Raw genomic sequence first — 26631 nt, forward strand, 5'->3', positions numbered from 1 at the left:
GGCACACTAAACCAGCATGGCTACCACAGCATTCTGCAGCCATCTCATCTGGTTTGCGCTTAGTGGGACTATCATTTGTTTTTCAACAGGACAATGGGCTATTTGACCAAGAAGGAGAGTGATGGAGTGCTGCATTAGTTGACCTGGCCTCGACAGAATTGAGATGGGTTGGGATGAGTTGGACCGCAGAGTGAAGGAAAAGCAGCCAACAAGTGCTCAGCATATGTGGGAACTCCTTCAAGACTGTGCAAAGCTGTCATAAAGGCAAAGGGAGGCTACTTTAAAGAAAATAAAATATATTTGGATTTGTTTAACACTTTGGTTACTACATGATTATGATCATGATATGTTATTTCATAATTTTGATGTCTTCTCTATTACTCTTAAAATGTAAACAGTAACCATAAAAACCCTTGAATGATTAGGTGTGTCCAAACTTTTGACTGGTACTATGTGTGTCTGCATCAGGAGATAAAGCGGGTTCCACATATGTCCATCTTACACAAACTGCATGTGCCAATACACAGTTTCTCAGGGACTGAAATAGCTAAAGCACTGTTTTGCAGCATAGTCTCTTTTAGATACATCTATTTTATTAGATTGTTAACTTTAGGATACTAGTAACATATTTAGCTTTACAGTTTCTAGGAAGTTTTGAAAAGATATATCTCATCTTTTATGGAATAGAAGAATAGTCAGGATTAGACAAAACATTTTGCGGTTGCATGTAGGATATAAAGCTTTAAAAAGCTTAATAAATTTTCCCCTAAAAAAATTGTACTGTACTTATATTTCTATTAGTTTACATCAGGGAAAGGGTCAGGGAAGAAGAGGGATGGTGAACAGTAGATTACACAGTATTTGGTTCGACACACAGGTCAAAAGGTTACTCCAAACTTTGGTGGCTTTCGTGTAATTGGGTGTGTCACTGTGACGAAGTACACTGATGAATTCTTACCTTGGAGTAAGAGATGATTTAGGTTGCTTTAGACCACACTTAAGTATGTTGGTGATTCCCCTTCCAGAAGACTGTTTTTTGTTTGATCACTATCTGTATGCGCGAACAAGACAATGGTTCAGAAAAAGCTTTCCAAAGTGTTATTCCTGCATCAGGCGTCATCTGTTCATTGGTTAATAATAGGTTAGCCGACCTGCAAAGCAAGCACTTCGAAAACAGTTGGTGTTCTTTCGTACTGCAAATGGCTTTGATGCGTAAGACCACGAAAATAAACTTATGAGGGTAGTGAGAGAGGAAGTAGGAGAAATTAAGACGTAGATAAACTAGAAAAAAAACATGCTATAAATGTTTTTCTTGCAGTCATAATGAGATATGAAATATTATTATAATCTCAGCCCACTCAAATTTGTTTCCATCCACCTGACAGGTGTGGCATGTCAAGAAGCTAATTAAACAGCATAATCATTACACTGGTGCACCTTGTGCTGGGGCCAAGGAAAGGACACTAAAATCCATAGATTAGGGCCAGATGAAATCATTTAAATTGACTGATTTCCTTATGAACTGTAACTCAGTAAAATCTTTGAAATTGTTGAACGCTGTTTTTATATTTTTGTTCAGTATATATATTTGTATCATTTATTTTTATATATTGTTAGTATTTTAAAATCATTCATTCATAACTAAAGTTACTTTTCCAGAACTGTGTTGGTGTTTTGGTGGCAAGATGTACTCCCTTAATGCCATGTTGAAGAATGGGTTAGTAATTGTCTCCAAACCAATGCAGTGACTAATGCAAATAAATCACTAGATGCAGGGTTTGTTTTGAATCAGGTCACAACTAATTTATTGGGGCACAATAGTGTATAGACATTCACATCTATTCCACAGGACAGTAGGGGGTCCGTTTAACCATTTTGAATAGAACCTTCTTTCTGTACATCCTCTGGCGAGCATATCCTCATAAGCTCTTAGCCAACAGGAAACGCTCAAATGTACAATGCCACATATGGTGGGATCACTTCAATATAAGAAGTTAGTCAAACGTATAACACCACTGTGTGATTGGACTGATACATGTTCTGTACTCCATACGTTACCATATCATAACAAATCGTTGGAATTAGGTTTATTTTAGGTTTCCTGTAAGTTTTAGATCCTCATCCCATTTACTGATTTGGAAAGAAATTGTGAAATAAATGTTCATCGGTGGTAATGTTTGATGTTTAAACCTTTAAAATGTTGGAACAGAGGATAACAATTGTGGTTAAATCATGTACTAATCTAAGCAGGACAATCTGAACAATGAACAGTATATTCACACGTCTGTATATTCACCCATTGTCCTACAACGCGGTGTGTAGAGCCGTTGTAGGAGTTATGATACTTTCTGGAATGTAATTTGGGTCCGCATTCTTAAAGCATCTTAGAGTGCTGATCTAGGATCGACACTTCTATTCATAGGCGCTGGGCACAGCTCTCCTGTTTGAATACACTATACCACGTTGGTTTTAATGAGTCCTTTACGTTCTGTGTAGTCTCTTCCGCTCTTCATTGTCAAAATTGATATTCCATTCACAATCAATGGAAAACAAGAGACGTGACAAAATGAATTAAGGCAGACCACACTAATATGTAAACCTTAAAAGCTAGCTTGTCCAAAGAAAACAGTATTTGCCATAACTACAATGCTTCATGATGCTTTCCAAGGGAGATGTACTAATCTATATATTATGGTTTATGATTAAGGAGTGACCCAAGCATGTACACAAGCAGATTTTTTATCACATGAATGCATATTTTACCATAATCGTTTTAACTGTACGTTGCAGTTAAAAATGAAATCGTTAAAAACAAACAAACACATTGGACTGACTGACTGACTGGTCAACAGGTACCGCAGTAACTTACCATGGTTTCTTTTCATGTGAGAGAACAGCTCTCGTGTCTTGCTTAAGGCATGGAGCGATGGCAGGAGAAGGAAAGAGCTGCACGTTAGTGGTTTGGCATCTCAGTTCCCTTCCAATTCACGCTTACGTTTGATGTCTAGTCCCAAAATGTCTGGAACATTCAAGGTTTTTGGGTATACTATTTCTCTCCTATTGGGATGTCAATATGGTAAGAATACAAACTCATATAGTTCTTGCTTTTCTTTAAGACACAAGTGCAGGGTTCTGGAATGTTCTCGAACTGATCTTGACTGACTGTCTGCGGCAGCCTCAATACGCCCTTATCCAACACTTATTCACACACAAACAAGAGAAAAGTACAGCTCAAAAATAAATTGCATCGAGAGAAACACCCACAATGACAATAACATTAGTTTATAAGACTGAATCTGGAGAAATTATCAAGGCACCAATATTCCTCCTCGTTTTGAAAAAAAGGCAACCCCGGTTTTCAAATTTCCCCCATTTAGAAAAATATGTACAAAAAAAGACAACCAATGGACTGGTAAAGTTACCGTTTCTAAAAGTGCACATCAATGACAGTGACGATCAGTATTCTGTCCATGGGTGAATGGCCTCCTAGGTTACTACAAGGTGGTTCTAGAGGTCACCGTGGGGCTACAGGACAGTAGGACAGAGCTGGAGCAAAGTCACACAGGACTGGGCAGTGAGATACACACTTCACTCGCTCTACAACATCGATAAAGAAACACACCATTTCATAAAGAACAAGTCTCTCTACCGCACCCTCCAGAATATTCACATAAATAACTATTTGAGTTACAAATCGGCCTGCGGGAAGAGCTACAATAGGCAGGAGAAAAAACATCAACAATAGGGCCTTTCGGGATAGGGATAAAAAAAAAAAGTACCATCTTTGGGCGATAGGAGGGTGTAAAAATGATCTGTCCAAGATTCTCCCTTACACCCTGACCCACCACTACCCATCAAGTTTCTTTCCCCTTTTTCCTCTGTCTCCTCTCTGCTCCTCTCCACGGCGTGAGTGAGGGCCACAGGTGGAGCACTTCTCAGACCGTCCAGTAGAGGGCAGCGGTGGCAAGGTCAGATGACTGGAGCGCCAAAGCACTTGAGGCACCACTGGACATTGCTGTTGGGTGGCCGGTCAATCTTGTGCAGAGCCTTGAGCTGCTCTGTGCTCAGATCATCAAAGGCCTGGCGGTATTCACGGTCAAAGGCCTCTGTCGGAAACACAGGAGGGAAGAATATCCAATCAGAACATGATAGAAACCTGGAAATAGAATTTGTTTTTTTTATACATAGCTTATCAAACTCAGGATAGAAAAGCTCATAGTAGCTGTGGTAACTATAGCAGTCTCAACAACAGTGGTTGATTGGAATTACCCAAATCCCAGTCTTGGTTTAAAGAGAGTGGTTGGGTTGTGAAAACAGTTCACTCACCGACGTCAATGTTCTCCCGTCCCAATGCCACAAGCGCCAGGAAGAGGATCTCCCTATAGATACCCCTGATAAGAGACAGATCGATTGATTCATGAATAGATCAAAACAGTACAGACAGACACCAACAGAGAACATTGACAAATGCAATGCTTTCGTCTCACAAAATGGATCAACCAAAGCCATAAGCTTCAGAGGACGTACCTTTGGCGTTTGACCTCCGGGTGCCGCTTGACCTCTCGGAGGAGCAGATTGATGGGGCCGTATACGTCGTTCGTCTGGATGCTGCGGACGATGCTGTTAAGGAAGGTCCGTGTCTCCTGATGGTCCGTGGGGGCCAGGGTGGCCTTCTGCTCCACTGGGGAACAACAGATGGGTCATTACTCATTACATTCACTGTTCAATATATTAGAATAATGTATGTCATGGGTATAGATATTTTTAATAGCAGACATCCTGTCCATTAATGAATATGGCCAAAAATACATCACACACGCAGACAGAGGCCCAAAGAGAGAATGCAGTGTTCTGAGGATGATTGCTTGATCAGACGTACGAGCGCTCGCTCTCTGTCTCTCTGTACTCACGCAGGGTCCTCCAGCTCTGGTAGAGGGGATCGCCAGGCTCCTGGTGCAGGTTGATGTTGTCCCACAGCAGCTGCACATACACCTGTTTACTGTCCTGGGACAGGGAGGTCTGGGGGAGCTGCAAACATGGTGAATAAAAAAAAAAATACAGACAAACACAGTCATCTTCTGTTACCCTACTTGAACAGTGCTCCGGCGTGATCATAGAGAGCAATGTTCCTAAACTGAATGTGACTATCTGCGTGAGATTGACCACCAGTCTATTGTTACAGTACTCTCATGTGGAGAGGAGTAGTGTGTGTACGGGTGCTCTGCATGGTCATGTACCTGTACTCCATTGTTGCAGTGTTCTGAGGTGAGGATGAGGCCAGGCAGGTAGCTGGGCAGGTCCAGGCGACAGAAATAAAACACCAGGTTCCAGAAGATGATGGGGTGTTGACTCAGGAATTTATGGGTGTAGATCACCTGGTTGTGAATTAAACAGTGCTCAAAAGGGGTACTACAGCTTATTGTTCAAATCTGTCAAGTCCCTGGGATGATGGAAACAGCAAAAGCAAGGTTGAAAACTGACCAGATCATCTGCTAAATGACTTAAAAAGTCAACGGGACACACATACAATAGCATCTTGACATCATTGACACATAAATAAGTCATAATTCATGTAACAATTTATGGGTTCCATTTTGCGGTCCTGTCTAGTTGAAATGTTGCATCCTTCTGAACATATTCTTTGGTCTGTTAAATGTGTATTACCTGGTCCCCCTCGTTCTCTAGTAGGGTCTCCAGTTCTTTGCGGAGGACCAGGGGGCTGAGGTAGGGCACAGACACTGGCATGGGGTTGGGCCGCTTTTGTCCCAGGCCATCCTGAGAGAGACACATACAGACGGCTTTAGGCAGTTGCATAACTCCTTCTGACCATCCACACAATATATAATTTGTCGGTAGGTGAATGGGCGCCCCAGTCTGAGGTCCTGAGCAGGTTTTCATCAAGGATCTCTATGTACTTTGCTCTTTTTCATCTTTCCATTCGATTCTGACTAGTCTCCCGGTCGCTGAAAAACATCCCCACAGCATGATACCGCCACCACTGTGCTTCACAGTAGGGATGGCGCAAGGTTTCCTCCAGACATGCCAGTTGGCATTGAGCCCAAAGAGTTCAATCTTGGTTTCATCAGACCAGAGAATCTTGTGTCTCATGGTCCGAATCATTTAGGTGCCTTTTGGCAAACTCCAAGCGGGCTGTCATGTGCCTTTTTCTGAGGAGAGGCTTCCGTCTGGCCACTCTACCATAAAGGCCTGATCCTGTCTCGGAGCGCTATGGACAATTCCTTCGACCTCATGGCTTGGTTTTTGTTCTGACATGCACTGTCAACTGTGGGACCATATATAGACAGGTGTGTGCCATTCCAAATCATGTCCAATCAATTAAATTTATCACAGGTGGACTCCAATCAAGTTGTAGAAACATCAAGGATGATCAATGGAAACAGGATCCACCCGAGGTCAATTTTGAGTCTAATAGCAAAGGGTCTGAATACTTATGTTTTTTATTTTTAAAACATTTGCTAAAATGTCTAAAAACCTGTTTTCACTTTGCCATTATGGGGTATTGTGTGTAGATTGATGAGGATTTTTTGTATGTAATCCCTTTCAGAATAAAGCTGCAACAAAATGTGGAAAAAGTCAAGGGTTTGAATACTTTCCAAATGCACTGTAACTGCATGGCCAGTATAGATGCTGCAGTTTTAGAGTACCGGAAAACTACATTTCAATGAAAGTCCACAAACAGAAAGTAATTTTCGACTCAAACATGAATTTCAATTGATACCCTGAATTGACTTTACTGAAATGTAATTGACTCAAGTCCTGGAAGTGGTAAGGATCGCGAGGACATTACTGGGACATTGTGAGGACATTACTGGGACATTGTGAGGACATTACTGGGACATTGTGAGGACATTATTGATACGTTATGAAAACAGTCTCAGGACACTCACCACCTCTGTCAGGCTGCAGGGCAGGCTGGTGGTGGACACGCCGTGTCCGGGTTGTCTCTGGTAAGAGACCAGGCTCTGTAGTGGCCCGCCCACGCTGTTACTGCGCGTCAGAGAAGTCCCCCGCTTCCCTGCCTGGTGTTCCAGCAAGCCCAGAGGGTCCGACTGAGCCGGCTCCGGTACCGGTACCAAACTGACAAACGTACAGAGGAGAGGGCAAATACAGAGACATAGGAACTTTAACAAACATTTACAGCAAGTCGTCAGCTTGTGATGTTTCGGCTCTGACAGTTCAATTTAAAAGAGGAAGAAGTTAGCATCATTAGGATACACGTGATGCCCTTATAATAGTATCAAATATATTTAGAACTGGCCTCTTGAGTGGCGCAGTGGTCTAAGGCACTGGTTCGCAGTGCTAGCTGTGCCTCTAGAGATTCTGGGTTCGAGTACAGGCTCTGTCGCAGCCGGCCGTGACTTGGAGAACCATGGGGCGGTGCACAATTGGCCCAGTGTCGTCCAGGTTAGGGGAGGGTTTGGCCCGGCAGGGATGTCCTTGTTCCATCGGGGACTAGCGACTCCTGTGGTGGGCCGGGCGCAGTGCACGCTGACACGGTTGCCAGGAGTACGGTGTTTCCTCTGACACACTGGTGCGGCTGGCTTCCGGGTTAAGTGGGTGTTGTTGTCAAGAAGCAGTGAAGCTTGGCTGGGTTGTGTTTCGGAGGATGCGTCTCTCCCATGTCCGTACGGGAGGTGCAGCGATGACACGAGACTAACTACCAATTGGATGCCACAATATTGGGGAGAAAAAGGAGCGTTGTAAATTTTTTTTTTTTTAACACACAATATATATTTAAACTCAGCAAAAAAAGAAACATCTTCTTACTGTCAACTGCATTTATTTTCAGCAAACTTAACATAAATATATATATTGTAAATATTTGTATGAACATAAGATTCAACAACAGACATAAACTGAACAAGTTCCACAGACATGTGACTAACAGAAAGGGAATCATGTGTCCCTGAACGAAGGGGGGGGTCAAAATCAAAAGCCAGTAAGTATCTGGTGTGGCTACCAGCTGCCTTAACTACTGCAGTGCATCTCCTCCTCATGGACTGCACCAGATTTGTCAGTGAGATGTTACCCCACTCTTTCACCAAGGCACCTGCAAGTTCCTGGACATTTCTGGGGGGGAATGGCCCTAACCCTCACCCTTCGATCCAACAGGTCCCAGGCGTGCTCAATGGGATTGAGATCCGGGCTCTTCACTGACAATCCTGTCTTGCAGGAAATCAGCCATACTGCTCCTTTTGTGCGTGGTGGCATTGTCATACTGGAAGGCCAGGACAGGATGAGTCTGCAGGAAGGGTACCACATGTGGGAGGAGGATGTCTTCCCTGTAACACATAGCGTTGATTGCCTGCAATGACAACAAGCTCAGCCCGATGATGCTGTGACACACCGCCCCAGACCATGACGGACCCTACACCTCCAAATCGATCCCGTTCCAGAGTACAGGCCTCGGTGTAACGCTCATTCCTTCGACGATAAATGCGAATCCGACCATCACCCCTGGTGAGACAAAACCGTGACTCGTCAGTGAAGAGCACTTTTTGCCAGTCCTGTCTAGTCCAGCGACGGTGGGTTTGTGCCCATAGGGGGCATTATTGCCGGTGATGTCTGGTGAGGACCTGCCTTGCGACAGGCCTTCAAGCCCTCTGTCCAGCCTCTCAGCCTATTGCGGACAGTCTGAGCAATGACGGAGGGATTGTGCGTTCCTGGTGTAACTCGGGTAGTTGTTGTTGCCATCCTGTACCTGTCCCGCAGGTGTGATGTTCAGATGATCCTGCTTAGGTGTTGTTAAATATGGTCTGTCACTGCGAGGACGATCAGCTGTCCGTTCTGTCTCCCTGTAGCGCTGTCTTAGGCGTCTCACTGTAAGGACATTGCAATTTATTGCCCTGGCCACATCTGCAGTCCTCATGCCTCTGTACAGCATGCCTAAGGCACATTCACGTATATGAGCAGGGACCCTGGGCATCTTTCTTTTGGTGTTTTTCAGAGTCAGTAGAAAGGCCTCTTTAGTGTCCTAAGTTTTCATAACTGTGATCTTAATTGCCTACCGTCTGTAAGCTGTTCGTGTCTTAACGACCGTTCCACAGGTGCATGTTCATTATTTGTTTGTGGTTCATTGAACAAGCATGGGAAACAGTGTTTAAACCCATTACAATGAAGATCTGTGAAGTTATTTGGACTTTAACAAATTTTCTTTGAAAGACAGGGTCCTGAAAAAGGGACATTTCTTTTTTGCTGAGTTTATATATAGAACTAAACCAAGATACTTCATCTGTGTTCTTTTCAATGGGAGCAAACTAAGCACAGTGGGCAGAGCCAAGAACAAGCTAACGAGACCCTATTGGCGCATTCCAACATGCATTTGCATATTTCTGTTATGGAACGTCGGCAGAATGAAGGCCCAGTTGCATTTCGCTCCATACTCCCCTATTGCCGGCCACTGGGCTTCCTCTCCTCACCAGATGTATACATCCGGTGAAACATCTGGGTTATTTTTCTACCTGTGTTAGTATAGTCACTAAGTGATTCATGAGACAGGCATTTCTGTGAACAGACCTCTTGTGAGTGGCTGTTTGGCTGGCCGGGGCCTCCCCTGGGTCCTCAGAGGAGGATTCTGGGAAGCTGATGAGGTCCGGGCGCGGGGTGTCTGCTGCACCCCCCACCACGAGCACAGTGGAGTCTGTAGTTGTGGGCTGGTGGCTGGCGCTGTGGATACTGTCTCCTGATGCACTGGGCTTCAGGTAGAACCTGTAGGGGAGATCAACACTTTGAGACAGAATAGAGCATACACAACTCCAGCCATATACAGTACTGTGAAAAAGTATTTTCCCCATTTCTAGTCGTCTCTATTTTTTTCTATTTTTATACTGAATGCTATCAGATCTTCAACCAAAACCTAATTTTAGATAAAGGGAACCAACAATTACATACTTATTTAATTAATTTCAGAAACAAAGTTATGCAACACCCAATGGCCCTGTGTGAAAAAGTAATTGCCCCCTTATACTCAATAACTGGTTGTGCCAACTTTAGCTGCAATGACTGCAACCAAACACTTCCTGTAGTTGTTGATCAGTCTCTCACGTCGCCGGGGAGGAATTTTTGCCCACTCTTCCACGCAGAACTGCTTTAACTCAGCAACATTTGTGGGTTTTCAAGTATGAACTACTCGTTTCAAGTCCTGCCACATCTCTATTGGGATTAGGTCTGGACTTTGACTAGGCCATTCCAAAACTTCAACTTTTTAGCCATTTTTATGTCGACTTGATCGTGTGTTTCGAATCATTTTCTTGCTGCATGACCCAGCTGCGCTTCAGCTCACAGACGGATGGCCTGACATTCTCCTTTAGAATTCTCTGATATAGAAGGAACCGTGAATTCTGCTCTGTAAATGTAAGGCATCCAGGTCCTGAGGCAGCAAAGCATCTCCAAACCATCACACTACCTCCACCATGCTTGACCGTTGGTATAATGTCCTTAGTGTGGAATGCGGTGTTTGATTTGTCAGGCATAACGAGACCCATGTGGTCCAAAAAGTTATACTTTTGACTCATCTGTCCATAGAACATTCTTCCAAGAGTATTGATGATCATCCAGGTGCTTCCAGATGATTTTTGGCAAACCTGAGTCAACTTATAGTTATTTACAACATTAACAATGTCTACACTGAATTTCTGATCAATTTGATGTTATTTTAAATGGACAAAATATGTGCTTTTCTTTCAAAAACAAGGACATTTCTAAGTGACACCAAACTTTTGAACGGTAGTGTATATAAAACACAGGGAAATCACTGGGTTTTAAACCGGAAAAATGTACTATTAAACAGATCTATTCAACGATCAACAAATCCACAGACACCCACGCTGTGTTGGTGCGCAGGTCGTGGAACTCGACGTGGAGCAGGGGCAGAAAGGCGGCGCGGCAGAAAGGACAGGTGGTGTTGAGGTTGGAGTCGTCTGCCGTCCAGCCCGCCATGATCTCCTCGTCGTACACCAGACACTCACAGGACCGACACAGGGAGCAGCTGGACATCAGCACCTGGGAACACGCGGAAACGCACACACACACACACACACACACACAGAAACATTACAGATGCACCTGGCATAGGCTACTTGAGGCTCCCTGGCTAGATAACAGCAGCAAACTCATGTTATGGATAGCAAGATGTCACAGTCTAAAATGACTCTATAGCTCCTATGTATGTACTGCCAGGTTACTAAAGCACTTGTGCTCACTCTTTGACTCGGTGAGACAGTATGTTGAGTACTGTAGCCAGTAATTGTGAGTATGATATTCTCACCTCTAGGGCACAGTTCTGGTAGATACTTGAGGAGCTGGTGTGGTGGGAGCCTTGATCAGAGTCTGGACCTCTTCCTGGCCGTCCTGGAGTCACTACACACACACACACACACACACACAGAGTATACAGTCACTCACTTCTACACTCAGTTTTCAACCATACACCCGTCTACATATTTTTTGTGTGTTTACTGTGCGCGCAGAGGTAAAGTTGCGACTGTGTATACAGGTAACGTTGTTTGTCTCTGCATGCATATATAGGAGTATGTGAGTATATGCCTACATACTTTTGTATTTATATAAGCTGTGTGTGTGTGTGCGCGCGCGTCTTACATGTGGAGTGAGGTCCTCTCCCTGTGTCACTGCTGCTACTGCTGCTGGCCAGGCTGGTGCTGCTCTGTGTCAGTCCGTTGGACACCAGGCCTTGGGTTGGCCCTCTGTGGGTGGGACTGTCCCCTCCTCCACCCCCTGACAGCATGGACTCATCCAGCCCGGCAGGGAAACTATCCCTATCCCTATAGCCCGGGGCCAGCTCATCCTGGGGAGGGGGGGGAAATAAGAAAAAATTCAAACTTCCAAACGATTGTGAATCTTCATATTATTCCCATGTACAACATTGAATGCATTCTGCAATATGATTTGCGAAGTGAAACTGAAATGAATAATGAAAGTCTTACATAATTTTTCTGTATATAATGGTGTTTGACCGTGTGGTATCTATATCATCTGGCTGTTGCAGGTTATTTTTGTGCAATTAATTACCATTTTACGGTTATTTCTTAGTTAAGCTATGTATGTATGTTCTGCAGTCCATCCCCGCTCACCTCGTCATCGGAGTAGGAATAGGCTGAGGCCACAGCCCCCCACACTTTGCTGGCCAGGTTCCCTGCCTGCTTCATGCCTGACTTCAACACGTCCATCTTGGGACCAGAGAGCAGGGTGTCCATCTTCATGCCTGAGATGGAGTTGATGACCGAGCCCAGCGAGCCATTTTGCGATGACCTCACCAGCGCGGTCAGTGACGATCTCGGGCTGGCCACAACACCGCGGCTCCTGGTGGCTATTACGGCGAATGTCTTGGAGCGCGTGACAGCAGCAGGGCTGCGTTTGGGCGTCGAGTCCCCGCTTGAACCCCCTGGGTGTTTGACAGGGGGCACAGGGAGGCTGGACCTCCGTTCTAGAGCTTGCTTAACTGGGGCAGTGTCCGGGGAAGAGTCCCCTCCCTGGCCCCCCTGGTGGAACTCCATACTGGAGGACTTGGGGCCCAGTGGGCTTCGCAGGCTCATGTACATCTCAATCTCGTCTGCCAGGTTTCGGGACACCACGGCGGGCAGGGAGTGCGGCAGCTCCTGGCTGGTTACGGAGGCCAACTCTTCGTGCTCTGAGACCAGCAGGGAGAGGGGATCAGCCCCCACATCCACCTCCTTCATCTCCAGGGTTGGGAGAGAGCTATCACCCCTCCCCCCTGAATCTCCTTCCTCTTCCAACTTCAGTCCCATCTCATCCTCCCCGTCCATTCTCTCCTCCTCTTTCCCTAGCCCCTCCTCCAATGGGGTTGGGTCCATTACAGGACCCTCCTCCTCTGACAGTTTCCCCAGCATCGGACAACGCCCCTCCTCTGACTCCAACTCCTTAAAAAGGGCCTTGGATGGTGGATTTGTAGGTGGTTGGGTGGTGCCACACCCAGAAAGGGCATCGGCGAGGATTCGGGCATCGGCACCCATGCGTCTCGCGATGTGGTCCACACCATTTTTCTCCATCAGCATGCCGGCACGACTCTCGACGCTGAAGCTGCAGCTGCGTTCCGAGAAGGCCTTCTGGCGCTGGCCCTGCCCCTGAACTGCAGGCCCCGCCTCCCCAGAGCCACCCGGGGCTGTAGACTCACCCTCCTCCGGCAGAGAGACATTCTCGCTCTGGCTGCGCAGAGAGAACAGCTTCCCTGGGGCTGGTGGTAGAGAGGAACACAGAAGCATGCCTTCAATTCTGGGGACCTTTTTCTGTCCGGAAATTTACTCAAATAAACCACCCCCCCCCCAGAGTTCAGTGATATTGCAGACGTTAACCTTAATATCAAATGTGTCAACCTCAGATTGAGATTAGGTTTATAAGTTTGGGTCTGCTCCTGTCACTTACCAGTTTCTCCTCTCTTCATGGCAGTATCGAAGCTCCCTCCTGTGGACAGCTTGACGATGCTGGGGACATGTGGGATGGCTTCAACAGGGCTGGTGGGCTCCGCTACGACCACAGAACTGTCCACCGAGCCAGCTATGTCCCCATCTGAAGAGACATTATCCCACATCAAGTGAACATTTTTATTTTATTAATTTTTGCTGATAGAAAATCCTGAATAAAAATGCATGCTCAACCAGCAGATGCGTTTTTCTAGATTAGACTGGCGTATATATTTTGGAAATGCCTGATTTGGTTACCATTGTGCTGTGCTTTGGGCTTGCTGCGGTGATCCACATTGACAAGAGGGGCTGCTGATGGAGCCAAATCCACTTGCACCTGATGCAGCTCATCTTTAGAGCCGTAGCCCTGGTCAGACTGACCTCCTGTGGGACACAAACATATTGTTGTCATCTACCCAGTCCGTTCAGATCTGTGCATATCTAAGGAGTTGGGGCTCGGAGCTATAGGCTAGTACCTAGGGGTTAGGGGCTAGCAGCTAGGGGCTGGGCAAAGTTGTGTGAGTGGCCTGGTCCAGTGTTTCCAGGCTGCAGCCTACCTGTGCTGCAGCCTACCTGTGCTGCAGCCTACCTGTGCTGCAGCCTACCTGTGCTGCAGTGGTTGTCCGTGGCGTCTCCTATGATGAGGCTGCGTGCGAACAGCGTGTGATCCTCTCCGTTCACCTCACTGGAGTGGTCTGCACTCCCGTGGCTCAGCAGGTCGCCGCTCACCGACACCACTACAGACAGAGAACAAGCCTACATCACTTCCTGTGTCCCAGATCAGAGTTTTAGGTGAGTAAGGTAAAAGGGAGCTACTGCCCTTTACCATGTAGTAGTTATACAAAGAAACAAAGCAATACAGCCTGGACAGTATAATACTCTATTATTGTGAATTGACTTTACTGTCCTACAATCAAGCACTGATTCATTACATTGCATCGATAAAATGGATTTAAAACGTTTAGAAAGAAATATGAATTTGGTGCAAAACCTGTTGTGATTCTACTCCAACCTAAGTGAACGACACTCTCCCATGCTCTGTCCCTGTAGTGTTCTGACACCTCACCTGTCGTGATGATGGTGGGTCCTTTCGTGGCGGGCATCCGGTGGAGTGCCTGTTTAAATTGGGCCACAGTACGCACCACGTTGCGAACCTTGGCCCACATGAAGAGACCGCTGCGGTTCCGACTTGGCCAGGGGCCTTCCAGAACAGCCTGGAGGAAAGAGCAGATTGCAAGTTAACATGGACCTGCTTTGAATTTAGGTATTTGATGAGCTAGTTTAAAGTGCCCTAATCTTAAATGTTTGCAGATATATAAGGTATAAGCAATATGGTGGAATCTCCACCACAAAACATCTTAAAGGGATAGTTCGATATTTTGGTAATGAAGCCCTTTATCTACTTCCTCAGAGCCTGACAAACTAGTGGATACCATTTTTATGTCTCTGTGTCCAGTATGAAGGTAGCATGCCAATGGTTCCTGTAGACTTCCAGTCATTGCGCTAAAGCTAGTTAGTATTATCTCACAAAACTACTGCAAACTTCCTTCATACACAAAAATGGTGTCCATGAATTCATCACTCTCGGGAAATTGCCCAAATCTATCCTTTCAACCCTATCCAGACCAAACACTGAAGGGTCAAAGGAGATGGGGCAGGGAGCTAATTGGACTGTATGTACATGTAACTGCCAAAATAAAGGAAACACGTGAGTAAATGAGGCATACAAAGTATATTGAAAGCAGGTGCCTCCAGACAGGTATGGTTCCTAAGTAATTAACATCCCATTATGCTTAGGGCCAAGTATAAAAATACCCAGTTGCCCATTTATTTTGGCAATATTATATATATAACAAAAGTTGATGGTTGCTGATAATGGGCCTCTGTACGACTATGTAGATATTCCATTTAAAAAAATCTGCCATTTCCAGCTATAATAGTCATTTACAACAATAACAATGTCTACACTGTATTTCTGATCAATTTGATGTTATTTTATTGGACAAAAAATATGCTTTTCTTTAAAAAACAAGGACATTTCTAAGTGACCAAACTTTTTAACAGTAGTGTATACATACATACATACATACATACATACATACATACGTCTCTGTCACCAGATCTCAACCCAATTGAACACTTAAAGGAGATTCTGGAGCGGCGACAGCGTTTTCCACCCCCATCAACAAAACACCAAATTATGGAATTTCTCGTGGAAGAATGATGTCGCATCCCTCCAATAAAGTTCCAGACACTTGTAGAATCTATAACAAGGCGCATTGAAGCCGTTCTGGCCCAACGCCCGATTAAGACACTATGTTGGCTTTCCCTTTATTTTGGCAGTTACCTGTAAGTGTATGGGCTGGTTAAAGTAACCCACCTTGTTGTAGTAGCCATAGGTGATCGCGTTAGGGTGCACCCCTGCCTTCTTCATCTCCACCAGAACACGGACGGCCATGACCGGCAGACCGTACAAACCACACAGCTGCATCACTACACGGTAACACACCTACAGAGGGAGAGATGGTGGCTAATAATAACAACCTAATAGCTACAGTAGACTTCCACTGTAGTCGTTACCCCTGTAGTGGAAATGATGGCACTCGCGCGCGCACACACACGCACGCACGCACACACACACGTTAACATTGACAAACACACCCCCCCCTTACATACCAATCCCCACACTATCCCCATAACCAAAACCCCACAACCCAACCCTTCCCATACCCCAACTCCCCTCCCCTCACCTCATCCAGGACCTCCACCTCAGACGTCCTCATCTTGAGCAGGACGTTGTAGGCCTGCTGCATGGCCCAGCTCTTTGACTGGACCAGCCTCACCCCCACCGGCAGACAGATGAACCACAGACTGTAGCAGTGGCTAAACAGACACTTGGCCCACAGCGGAGGGTCGGAGTAGAAGCGCTTGGCCATCTTGTAGGCCAGCTTGATCTCCTGCAGAGAGGCATTTCTGTTCAGTTTAACTTAGCTTGATTTGTCACTTTAATGGGGGTGGGAGACATGAATACAATTGAATGATGAGTGATTCCAGATGATTTTAAGTTTATTATTATCTTGTGCTATTTCCTCATGGTCAGAGTTGGGAGGAGAGTGTGTGACTGTGCACGTTCCTAATGGTGAACCTTCCTTCCCTCCCTCCGTACAATAATGGCCTAATAATACTGCATGTGGCCTTCTGAGGAGAGTCTTTCAAGCGCCACAGAAATATTAACGGCCACATACTGACAGCCACCACGCACCATGTTTGTGGTATGTGTGTGAATATAAAAACTTGTGGTGCATATTATGGAATCTATTTATAAATTAGATTAGTAAAAATAAATGTTTTGTAATACCCATGGTATACGGTCTAACATACCACGGCTTTCAGCCAAATCAGCGTTCAGGGCTCAAATCACCCAGTTTATATTAGGTAAAATATTTATTTTCAAGGTGCTTTTTAGGTCTTCTACATGTAGCCAGACAAGCACTACACATACACAGCAAACAGTTTTGTCTGACCTGGAAAAATATATTGGCCTCCCACAAAAGCAGAGGATGACAAAACAACAAGAATCACAAGACAAAATAAGCCTGTTTCCTGGGAGGTCTATTATTCTAAAAACACCCTTCCCCTCCCCCAAAACACACACACCCCCTCTTCCATCTCTGTCCAAAGTAAGCTGGTTGTCTGTACTTGGCCTAGACAAAACTCAAAGAGCAGCAGCGTTATAGCCCAGAGTCTGCTATTCTACTCTGCCCTGTTGTAAATAAGTTGCTGCTGATGACAGTGGTGAGTGACTTATTTTTATTGGAACCAGCCTGTGTACCATTCCAGAAGGAGAATGGTTGTCCAAAATGGCACCATATTCCCTACATAGTGCACACACTACCCTATAGGCCTGGTGAAAAGTACAGTACCATATAGGGAACAGGGTGCCATTTGGAACACCAGGTGAGAGAATGACTCAGCAGCCGACAGCGTCCATGGCAGGCAACGTTATTCCCTGATTGGGGAATTGGTCATGTGGTCAGGGCAGTAGACAGGACACAGTGAGTAAAACTAAAATGATCAGGACAATGTTGTTGACCAATGTGTGTTGACAAAGATGGCGCTGCAGTGAATTGTAGCAGTTTTACGGGCTCCTGAGCAATTCTCCTTTTCCCCCCCCCTTTTTTTTTGTTTTAACAATGTCTCCGCCATAATTTCCTATGACCAAAAACAGCATCTGGACATCAGAACAGCTTCGAGGCACGCAACACTGAACCATGCATGAGAGCCCCAGCTGATCAGAACTGTGTGATCTCGCTTTCCAGAGCCGATGTGAGTAAGACCTTTAAACAGGTTAACATTCGCAAGGTCCACGGGGTCAGACAGAATACCAGGACATGTACTCAGAGCATGCGCTGACTAGCTGGCAAGTGTCTTCACTCACCTGGTCTGTAATACCAATTTGTTTCAAGCAGACCACCGTAGTCCTCGTGCCAAGAACACCAAGGTAATCTGTCTAAATGACTATCGCCCCTTAGCACTCGCATCATCAGCCACACTGACCATCAACACATGGGCCCCTCGGGGGTGTGCAATTCATCCCCTCCTGTACTCCCTGTTCAACCAGGACTGCGTGGTCTCTGACGACACAACAGTGGTAGGACTGATCACCGACGACGATGAGGCAGCCTTTAGGGAAGAGGTCAGAGACCTGGCAGTGTGGTGCCAGGTCTCTGATTTGAGGGCCAATGTCATGGAGGAGGTTGAAAAGGTTTGACATTGGCCCTCAAATCTTAAAAAACGTCTACAGCTGTACTGCCATCCAGGACCTCTATATCAGGCGGTGTAAAAGGAATGCCTGAAAAATAGTTAACTCCAACCACCCAAGCCATAGACTGTTCTCTCTGCTTCCGCATGGCAAGTGGTACCGGCACATCAATCCCGACACCAACAGGCTCCTGAGCAGCTTCTATCCCCATGCCATGAGACTGCTAAATAGCTAACTAAATACACCACATGACCAAAAACATGTGGACACCTGCTCATCGAACATATCATTCCAAAATCATGGGCATTTAATATGGAGTTGGTCCCCCCCCCCTTTGCTGCAATAACAGCCTCCACTCTTCTGGGAAGGCTTTCCACTAGATGTTGGAACATTGCTGCGGGGACTTGCTTCCATTCAGCCACAAGAGCATAAGTGAGGTCGGGCACTGATGTTGGGCGGTTAGGCCTGGCTCACAATCGGCGTTCCAATTTATCCCAAAGATGTTAGATGGGATTGAAGTCAGGCTCTGTGCAGGCCAATCAAGTTCGTCCACACCTATCTCAAAAAAACATTTCTGTATGGACATCCATTTTCTGCATGGGGGCATTGTCATGCTGAAACAGGAAAGGGTCTTCCCCAAACTGTTGCCACAAACTTGGAACCACAGAATGGTCTAGAATGTCATTGTATGCTGTAGCACTAAGATTTCCCTTCACTGGAACTAAGGAGCCTAGCTTGAACCATGAAAAACAGCCCCATTATTCCTCCTTAACCAAACTTCACAGTTGGCACTATGCATTGGGGCAGGTAGCTTTCGACTGGGATCCGCCAAACCAAGATTTGTCCATCGGATTGCCAGATGGTGAAGCGTGATTCACCACACCAGAGAACACATTTCCACTGCTCCAGAGTCCAATGGCGGCGAGCTTAACACCTCTCCAGATGACGCTTGGCATTGCGCATGGTGATCTTAGCCTTGTGTGCGGCTGCTCAGCCAAGGAATCCCATTTCATGAAGCTCCCAACGAACAGTTCTTGTGCTGACGTTGCTTCCAGAGGCAGTTTAGAACTTGGTAGTGAGTGTTGCGTGCTACAGCACTCGGCGGTGCCGTACTGTGAGCTTGTGTGGCCTACCACTTCGCAGCTGAGCCATTGTTGCTCCTAGACATTTCCACTTCCCAGTAACAACACTTAGTTGAGGGGTAGCTCTAGCAGAGTATAAATTCGACGAACTGACTTGATCCTATGACGGTGCCACTTTGAAAGTCATTGAGCTCTTCAGTACGGGCCAATCTACTGCCAGTGTTTGTCTATGGAGATTGCATGGCTGTGTGCTCCATTTTATACACCTGTCAGCAATGGGTGTGGCTGAAATAGCCGAATCCACTAATTTGAAGGGGTGTACACAGTCTCTATCGTCACTCACAGGGCTCTATGCACACGGATACTCCAACGTAAATAAACACTCACTCCATAATTTGCTCTCACACACATTTATACTGACTCTACAAACACTCCCTCACATACAATCATCATATACACTGCTGCTACTCTGTTTATCATATATCCTGATGCCTAGTCACCATAGCCCTATACATATCTACCTCTATCGATCCAGTACCCCTACACATTGTAAATATGGTACTGGAACTGACCCTGTGTATAGTATGCTTACTTACTTCATTGTGTTCTTATTTTTATATCTCGTGTTTTGGTTCTACCTTGCTATTTTTAGTATTCGTGTTTTGGTTCTACCTTGCTATTTTTAGTATTAGATTGTTATTGATTATTGCATTTTAGGGGTTAGAACTTGCAAGAAACGCACTGACATTAAAAATGGAAACACACCCTACCGCACACACTTTGCACTAACTATCCTGCACTGACTATGAGCACACACACACAATACGCCCACACACACACTTTCACACTCACCACGTACGCTCTGCCACGGTTTAACCCATCCTGTTGCCTAGTAACTTTACCCCTAACTATATGTACATACCTACCTCAATTTCCTCATACCACTGCACATCGACTCGGTACTGGTACGTCCTGTATATAGCCATGTTATTTTCACTCTTTATTGTTATTCACTGTGTATTTTTCTCTCATCTTTAACTCTGAATTGTTGAAAAAGGACCGGTAAATAATCATGTCACTGTTAGTCAAAACCTGTTTTTTTACAAAGCGAATAAAACGTACTGTAGTGTTTTACAGCCCGTTACACCTGATCCTCTGGTTGACCGTTTATGTTATTGTACACATCATTGCATCTATCCCATGGTCCTGCCACTGTGCATGTGCGCGGGCGTGTACCTGCTTGGTCCTCTTGGCCAGCAGTGCAGGGCTGCTGGACAGGCTGGCCCCTGGTGTACTGCTCCTCAGCGCTGGTATCACCTCTTTGGGACAGTCAAACAGGTCCATACTCAACCGAGGGAAACTCTTATAACTAACAGAGCGAGAAAGGGGAAAAAAACACCAGAGGTATGAGAGTGAAACTAATGCAGACTGAGCCAGACGTCCACTGTAAAACACTACCGGTCTCACTGGTGTTATTGCGCTGTCAATGTGTTGGTGGCGCAGCATTGTACTGGGGGGTAGCTCACCTGTAGCGGGTAGGGGGATCAGATTCGTCCTCGGTGGTGGGAGGTTCTGGGGGCATGACGAAGACTGTATGCTCACTCCTCTGTGATTCGTCTAGTTCCATGAGCTTAGTGTCCTCCGAGGACTCACCCTCCACCTATGGAAAGGAAAACATCTTCTCAGTGTCAGCGCACATGGCCATACACACACACACACACACAGAGACAAGCCTCCCGAGTGGTGCAGTGGTCTAAGGCACTGGATCGCAGTGCTAGCTGTGCCACTAGAGATTCTGCGTTTGAGTCCAGGCTCTGTCGCAACCGGCTGCGACCGGGAGACCCATGGGGCGGCGCACAATTGGCCCAGCATCGTCCGGGTTAGGGGAGGGTTTGGCCGGCAGGGATGTCCTTGTCCCATCGCGCACTAGCGACTCCTGTGGCGGGCTGGGCGCAGTGTACGCTGACATGGTCGCCAGGTGTACGGTGTTTCGTCCGACACATTGGTGCGGCTGGCTTCCGGGTTAAGTGGGCATTGTGTCAAGAAGCAGTGCGGCTTGATTGGGTTGTGTTTCGGAGGATGCATGGCTCTCGACTGTCGCCTCTCCTGAGTCCATATGGGAGTTGCAGTGATGAGACAATTGGATAAAACAAAATTGGGGAGAAAAAGGGGTAAAAATTAAATAGAAAACAATCTATAAATAAAAACACAGACAAATCAAAATCACTAAAACCATTCTTCTAATGCATAAAAATGAGAGACACTAGTTTGAAAAGGAGATGTGTTAAAACTTGATTAGGGCCCGAGGGATTACCTTAGTGCCTTTGTCGTTGCCTTTATCAGAGGGAAATAGCTGCAGGGGGAAAAAGTAAAAGAACAGATTAAATCAGAGGAAAATGAGCCTTCCTCCGTCAGTCTCCCCTGGAGGAATGTTACGACTGAGTCACCAATAAAACACATTTAAAAAAGCACCACAGAAATCGGGTTCAAAAATTGACATTGCTCTTGGGCCACGTTCTTGTCTAGCAGGGTTTGGGGGGAAATTCCAATTCAGAAATCTAAAAGTGAAGTTTATTTTCAAAGATACATTTTCAATTAATTAATTGATGTTCAATTCACTTCCTGGCTTGATGGGTGTTATAATGGAATTGGCCAACCCAGCAGGCAAAGCATAAAAAATGGCATCATTACAAGCAGTTTTAGCTGCAGGGAACACTGTTGGAACTTAAAAATAATTAATTGAATTTCAATTCACTTCCTGGATAGCCGGAGTTGATATGAAACTGACCCCCCACACGGACTCCTGTTGCTTTATAATGCTCACCTTCTCAATGCAGTCGTCGAAGAAGGCAAGGCCTGTATCCTTGTCGCTGACGAATGTGCACTCCTCGATGAAGCGTATAAAGATCTGAGTCTTGGTCAGCTGCGAATAGAACTTCTGGTGGGCTCGCTCCCTGCTCTTTAGGAAACCTGGGAGAGGACAGAGAGCCAGGTCAATGGGCCTACCCTATAGGAAACCCTCAGGAAATGCTACACAATTGTTATCTAAACACAAACGATGTGTGGCCAGAGTCAAAATAAAATGGCAAAGGATATTTGCATTGTGTGAATTTGATAGTGGCCTTATTTTAAATTACAATTCTCCAGTAATAAAAAACACATGTATATTCAGTGAATGGGTAGTGTGGGACTCGGGTCTTCAATAACTCAGTGAGATGGTGAACTAACCTTTAAATCAAATGGGGAATAGAATATAATGGTACAAGTATATTTTCTTACAAACGCATTATGTAGTTGAAAGTATTTAACCCAGGATGAAGACAATATAGCCATTACAGCTTGTCATATAACCAAGATGTGTAGCTCTTTCCCCACTGGTTCTGCAGCCTCCATTGGCCTCCATGGACCTAAATGAGGATGTGATTACTTTCCAAGAAGCCTACATCAGTGGAAAGTCTTTGCAGCCAATACCACGGCTGATTGATTTCAGACACTTTGAGCAATGACTGACTAGGCCTGTGAAATGAAAGATATGCCTGTTATGAACACTGAGCAGCAGTCAGATACGCTGTCTGGTTAGCACAGCTCCTGGATGACATTAAAACAATGTATAATGTACAGTACCAGTCAAAAGTTTGGACACAACTACTCATTCAAGGTTTTTCTTTATTTTGACTATTTTCTACATTGTAGAATAATAGTGAAGGCATCAACACTATGAAATAACACATATGGAATCATGTAGCAAACAAAAAAAAGTGTTAAACAACTAAATATATTTTATATTTGACATTCTTCAAACTAGCCACCCTTTGCCTTGATGACAGCTTTGCTCACTCTTGGCATTCTCTCAACCAGCTTCATGAGGAATGTTTATCCAACAGTCTTGAAGGAGTTCCCACATATGCTGAGCAGTTGTTGGCTGCTTTTCCTACACTGTGCAGACCAACTCATCACAAACCATCTCCTTTGGGTTGTGGTCAGGTGATTGTGGAGGTCAGGTCATCTGATGCAGCACTCCATCACTCTCCTTCTTGGTGAAATAGCCCTTACAGTTTGGAGGTGTGTTTTGGCGTATCGCTGCAGAATGCTGTGGTAGCCATGCTGGTTAAGTGTGCCATGAATTTTAAATAAATCACTGACAAAGTCACCAGCAAAGCACCCCCACGCCTCCTCCTTCATGTTTCATGCGGAGATCATCCGTTCACCTACTCTGCGGCTCACAAAGACACGGCGGTTGGAAACAAAAATCTCAAATATGGTCCAAGCAGGTATCTTCTTCTTATTGCGGTCCTTTAGTAGTGGTTTCTTCGCAGCAATTCGGCCATGAAGGCCTGATTCAGTCTCCTCTGAACAGTCGATGTTGAAATGTGTCTGCTACTTGAACTCGGAAGCATTTATTTGGGCTACAATTTCTGAGGCTGGTAACTAATGAACTTATCCTTTGCAGCAGTGGTAACTCTGGGTCTTCCTTTCCTGTGGCGGTCCTCATGAGAGCCAGTTTCATCATAGCGCTTGATGGTTTTTGCGACTGCACTTGAAGAAACTTTTCTTGAAATTTTCCGGGTTGACGGACCTTCATGTCTTAAAGTAATGATGGACTGTCGTTTCTCATTGCTTATTTTAGCTGTAAAAAGAAAAACCTTGTAATGAATAGGTGTCCACATTTTTTGACTGGTACTGTACATTGCGCAATAATAATACTTTGAGAAATGTGTTAGGTGCAAAAATTTTTTTTAATAATTTTACAGTTTAAAAAAAATATTTTTTGTTGTTGTAGTATTTTTACGCCACTTTTTCTCCCCAATTTCCGTGATATCCAATTGGAATCCAATTATGATCTTGTCTCATCACTGCAACTCCCCAACGAGCTCGGGAGAGGCAAAGGTCGAGTCATGCGTCCGCCGAAACATGAGCCACCAAGCCGCGCTTCTTAAAACCTCTTCGGGCTAGGGGGCAGTATTTTCACATCCGGATGAAAAGCGTGCCCAAAGTAAACTGCCAGCTACTCAGGCCCAGAAGCTAGGATATGTATATAATTGGTAGATTTAGATAGAAAACACTCTAAAGTTTCTAAAACAGTGTGAATAATGTCTGAGTATAACATAACTGATAATGGCAGGTGAAAACCTGAGAAAAATCCATCCAGGAAAAAAATAATTGAGGTCACGCTCTTTTCAATGACTTTTCTATGGGGATCTACAATTCTGGGGCACTTGCTTGCAGTTCATATTGCTTCCACTGGATGTCAACAGTCTTTAGAAATTGGTTGATGTTTTTCCTTTGTGTAATGAAGAAGTAGGGCAGTTCAGAACGAGGGTTGAGTGAAGTGTACTGTTTGTTAGAGGTGCGTGACCTGAAAGCACACTCCACTTTGTTTTTATCCACTATTGAACGCAGTTTATCCCGTCTTAAAAAAAATAGCTAAAGTTGCATTAGGAAAGTTGTTTAAAATGTTTGGAACTAGTTTACAGGTAACTTATTAGATATTTTGTAGTCATGTTGAGCGAGTTGGAACCTGTGTTTTTCTGGATCAAACGCGCCAAATAAATGGACATTTTGGAGATATAACGATGGAATTAATCAAACAAAAAGGACCATTTGTGATGTTTATGGGACATATTGGAGTGCCAACAAAAGAAGATCTTCAAAGACATGAATTATATCGTTATTTCTGCATTTTGTGTCGCGCCTGACGAATTGAAATATGAATGTCGTGTTCATTTGGTGGGGTGCTATCCTCAGATAATCACATGGTTTGCTTTCGCCGTAAAGGCTTTTTGAAATCTGACACGTTGGCTGGATTAACAACAAGTGTAGCTTTAATTTGGTGTATTGCAAGTGTGATTTCATGAAAGTTTAATATTTAGAGCAATTTAATTTGAATTTGGCGCTCTGCCATTTCACCGGATGTTGTCGAGGGGTTCTACTAGCGGAACGTCTAGCCGTAAGAACCGCTTGCTTAACCCGGAAGCCAGCCACATCAATATGTCGGAGGAAACATTGTTCAACTGACGACCGAATTCAGCTTGCAGGCGCCCGGCCCGCCACAAGGAGTCGCATGAGCCAAGTAAAAGTATTTTCTTAACTGTCCATTAGCACATTTTACGTCCGTTTTGTGTATTCTCTCGGGACAGACAATACAGCGTGTGCGCAAGATTTTGTTCTGGGTACCGTGATAAATGTTGTGGGCAAATAAATGAATGAATGACTAAAAACAATCTATTCCCCATTGTTACAGTGTAGTTTGTTTAGTGAGTCGGAGGCAGTGGCCTTATTTGAGGGGACTTGGGTGATGGGTTTGAGATAAGAGTGGTGAAACACACCCACACTAACCCTGTAGGTCATATAGTGAGTCTGCAGAGGTGGCCTTCTCGGAGGGGGCCTGGGTGATGGGTTTGAGATAGGAACGGTAGCCCTTCAGGATGTGGGCCATGAAGCGCAGCAGGGCCTCTTGGATCTCCATCTCCAGGGACGTCATCTTCTTGTGCCAGGTGAAGTCCGCCTCGATGGGGGTCATCTCCACCGCCAAGCCCTCCTGGGCCGTCCGACGCACTGGAAAACAGCCACCAGATAGGGATAATTACATTTCACATACTAAAGGACTAGGGATAGTAGGCTAAACATGCTATTGACTTATATCCTTTTCACCAATCACACTATGCTGTATCAGATATTTTACAGCACGGTTCCATGTCTCAGGCATGAAGCAGTTGCTATGAGACTCGAGAGTAAAGTTGAACTAGAATTATGTGACTGTTTGTACCGATGCCCAGCTGGTGTTGCAGGTTGGTCAGGGAGTTAAACAGACTCTTGCAGGGCTTCTTTGGGAGGTTCTTCCAGTTGCTGTGTTTCTTCTCATCAGACCTGCAGAGATGGTTCAGAATGTTAGTAAGGCATTATTGGAATGTGCTTATAATGGTGTAAATTATAAAATACCTCATATGCGATATACGGACTGAAAAACGGCTTCTGGGGCATCGTCAACAGTGAGGATAAGTGTGTTAACAGATGGGGGAATGCTTCTTTAAAGTGTCTGGATCTTACAGGTAGATCGTGTTGGTGTCCAGGTCCACACAGACCACGTCCGGAGGAGGGTCATAGAGGTCAAAGTAGCGGGAGTCCACGCCCACAATGAAGGGACAGGGTGCGTTGAGGACCCCCGCCAGAGAGAGCGGGCAGAGGGGGATGTACGGGCACTGCCACTGGAATGGAAAAATCATCTAGATAGCAGGACACAGACAGAGAGAAAATCAAACTTCTTTTTCACATTTTTATAAACTTTTTCACATTTTAACCTAACGTCATTCCTACACGGTCCACATAATGT

The 26631-nt window shown here is 45.2% G+C and overlaps 1 protein-coding gene across 3 annotated transcripts in view; it reads right to left on the reverse strand.

Annotated features, from left to right (window-relative positions):
• Positions 1-1777: 1777 nt before the first annotated feature.
• Positions 1778-26631, reverse strand: part of LOC110500643 (DENN domain-containing protein 4C) — a 57700-nt gene continuing 32846 nt past the window's right edge. For all 3 annotated transcript variants that reach the window (XM_021578125.3, XM_090214756.1, XM_090214755.1), the window contains exons 10-34: positions 26349-26524; positions 26068-26168; positions 25638-25856; positions 22126-22271; positions 21616-21654; positions 20828-20961; positions 20538-20670; positions 16208-16414; positions 15838-15966; positions 14524-14671; positions 14063-14194; positions 13716-13841; positions 13420-13563; positions 12111-13231; positions 11620-11824; positions 11288-11379; positions 10847-11022; positions 9538-9729; positions 6909-7098; positions 5665-5775; positions 5238-5375; positions 4911-5028; positions 4528-4681; positions 4327-4391; positions 1778-4106 (exon numbers count right to left, since the gene is read on the reverse strand). In XM_021578125.3, coding sequence (XP_021433800.2) covers positions 3970-4106; positions 4327-4391; positions 4528-4681; positions 4911-5028; positions 5238-5375; positions 5665-5775; positions 6909-7098; positions 9538-9729; positions 10847-11022; positions 11288-11379; positions 11620-11824; positions 12111-13231; positions 13420-13563; positions 13716-13841; positions 14063-14194; positions 14524-14671; positions 15838-15966; positions 16208-16414; positions 20538-20670; positions 20828-20961; positions 21616-21654; positions 22126-22271; positions 25638-25856; positions 26068-26168; positions 26349-26524 — 4533 coding nt within the window. In that variant the 3' untranslated portion in view covers positions 1778-3969. The remainder of the gene's footprint in view (positions 4107-4326; positions 4392-4527; positions 4682-4910; positions 5029-5237; positions 5376-5664; positions 5776-6908; positions 7099-9537; positions 9730-10846; positions 11023-11287; positions 11380-11619; positions 11825-12110; positions 13232-13419; positions 13564-13715; positions 13842-14062; positions 14195-14523; positions 14672-15837; positions 15967-16207; positions 16415-20537; positions 20671-20827; positions 20962-21615; positions 21655-22125; positions 22272-25637; positions 25857-26067; positions 26169-26348; positions 26525-26631) is intronic.

This window comes from Oncorhynchus mykiss, chromosome 21, assembly GCF_057628025.1.
Source record: "Oncorhynchus mykiss isolate SJ-2025 chromosome 21, ASM5762802v1, whole genome shotgun sequence".
Lineage (NCBI taxonomy): Eukaryota > Metazoa > Chordata > Actinopteri > Salmoniformes > Salmonidae > Oncorhynchus > Oncorhynchus mykiss.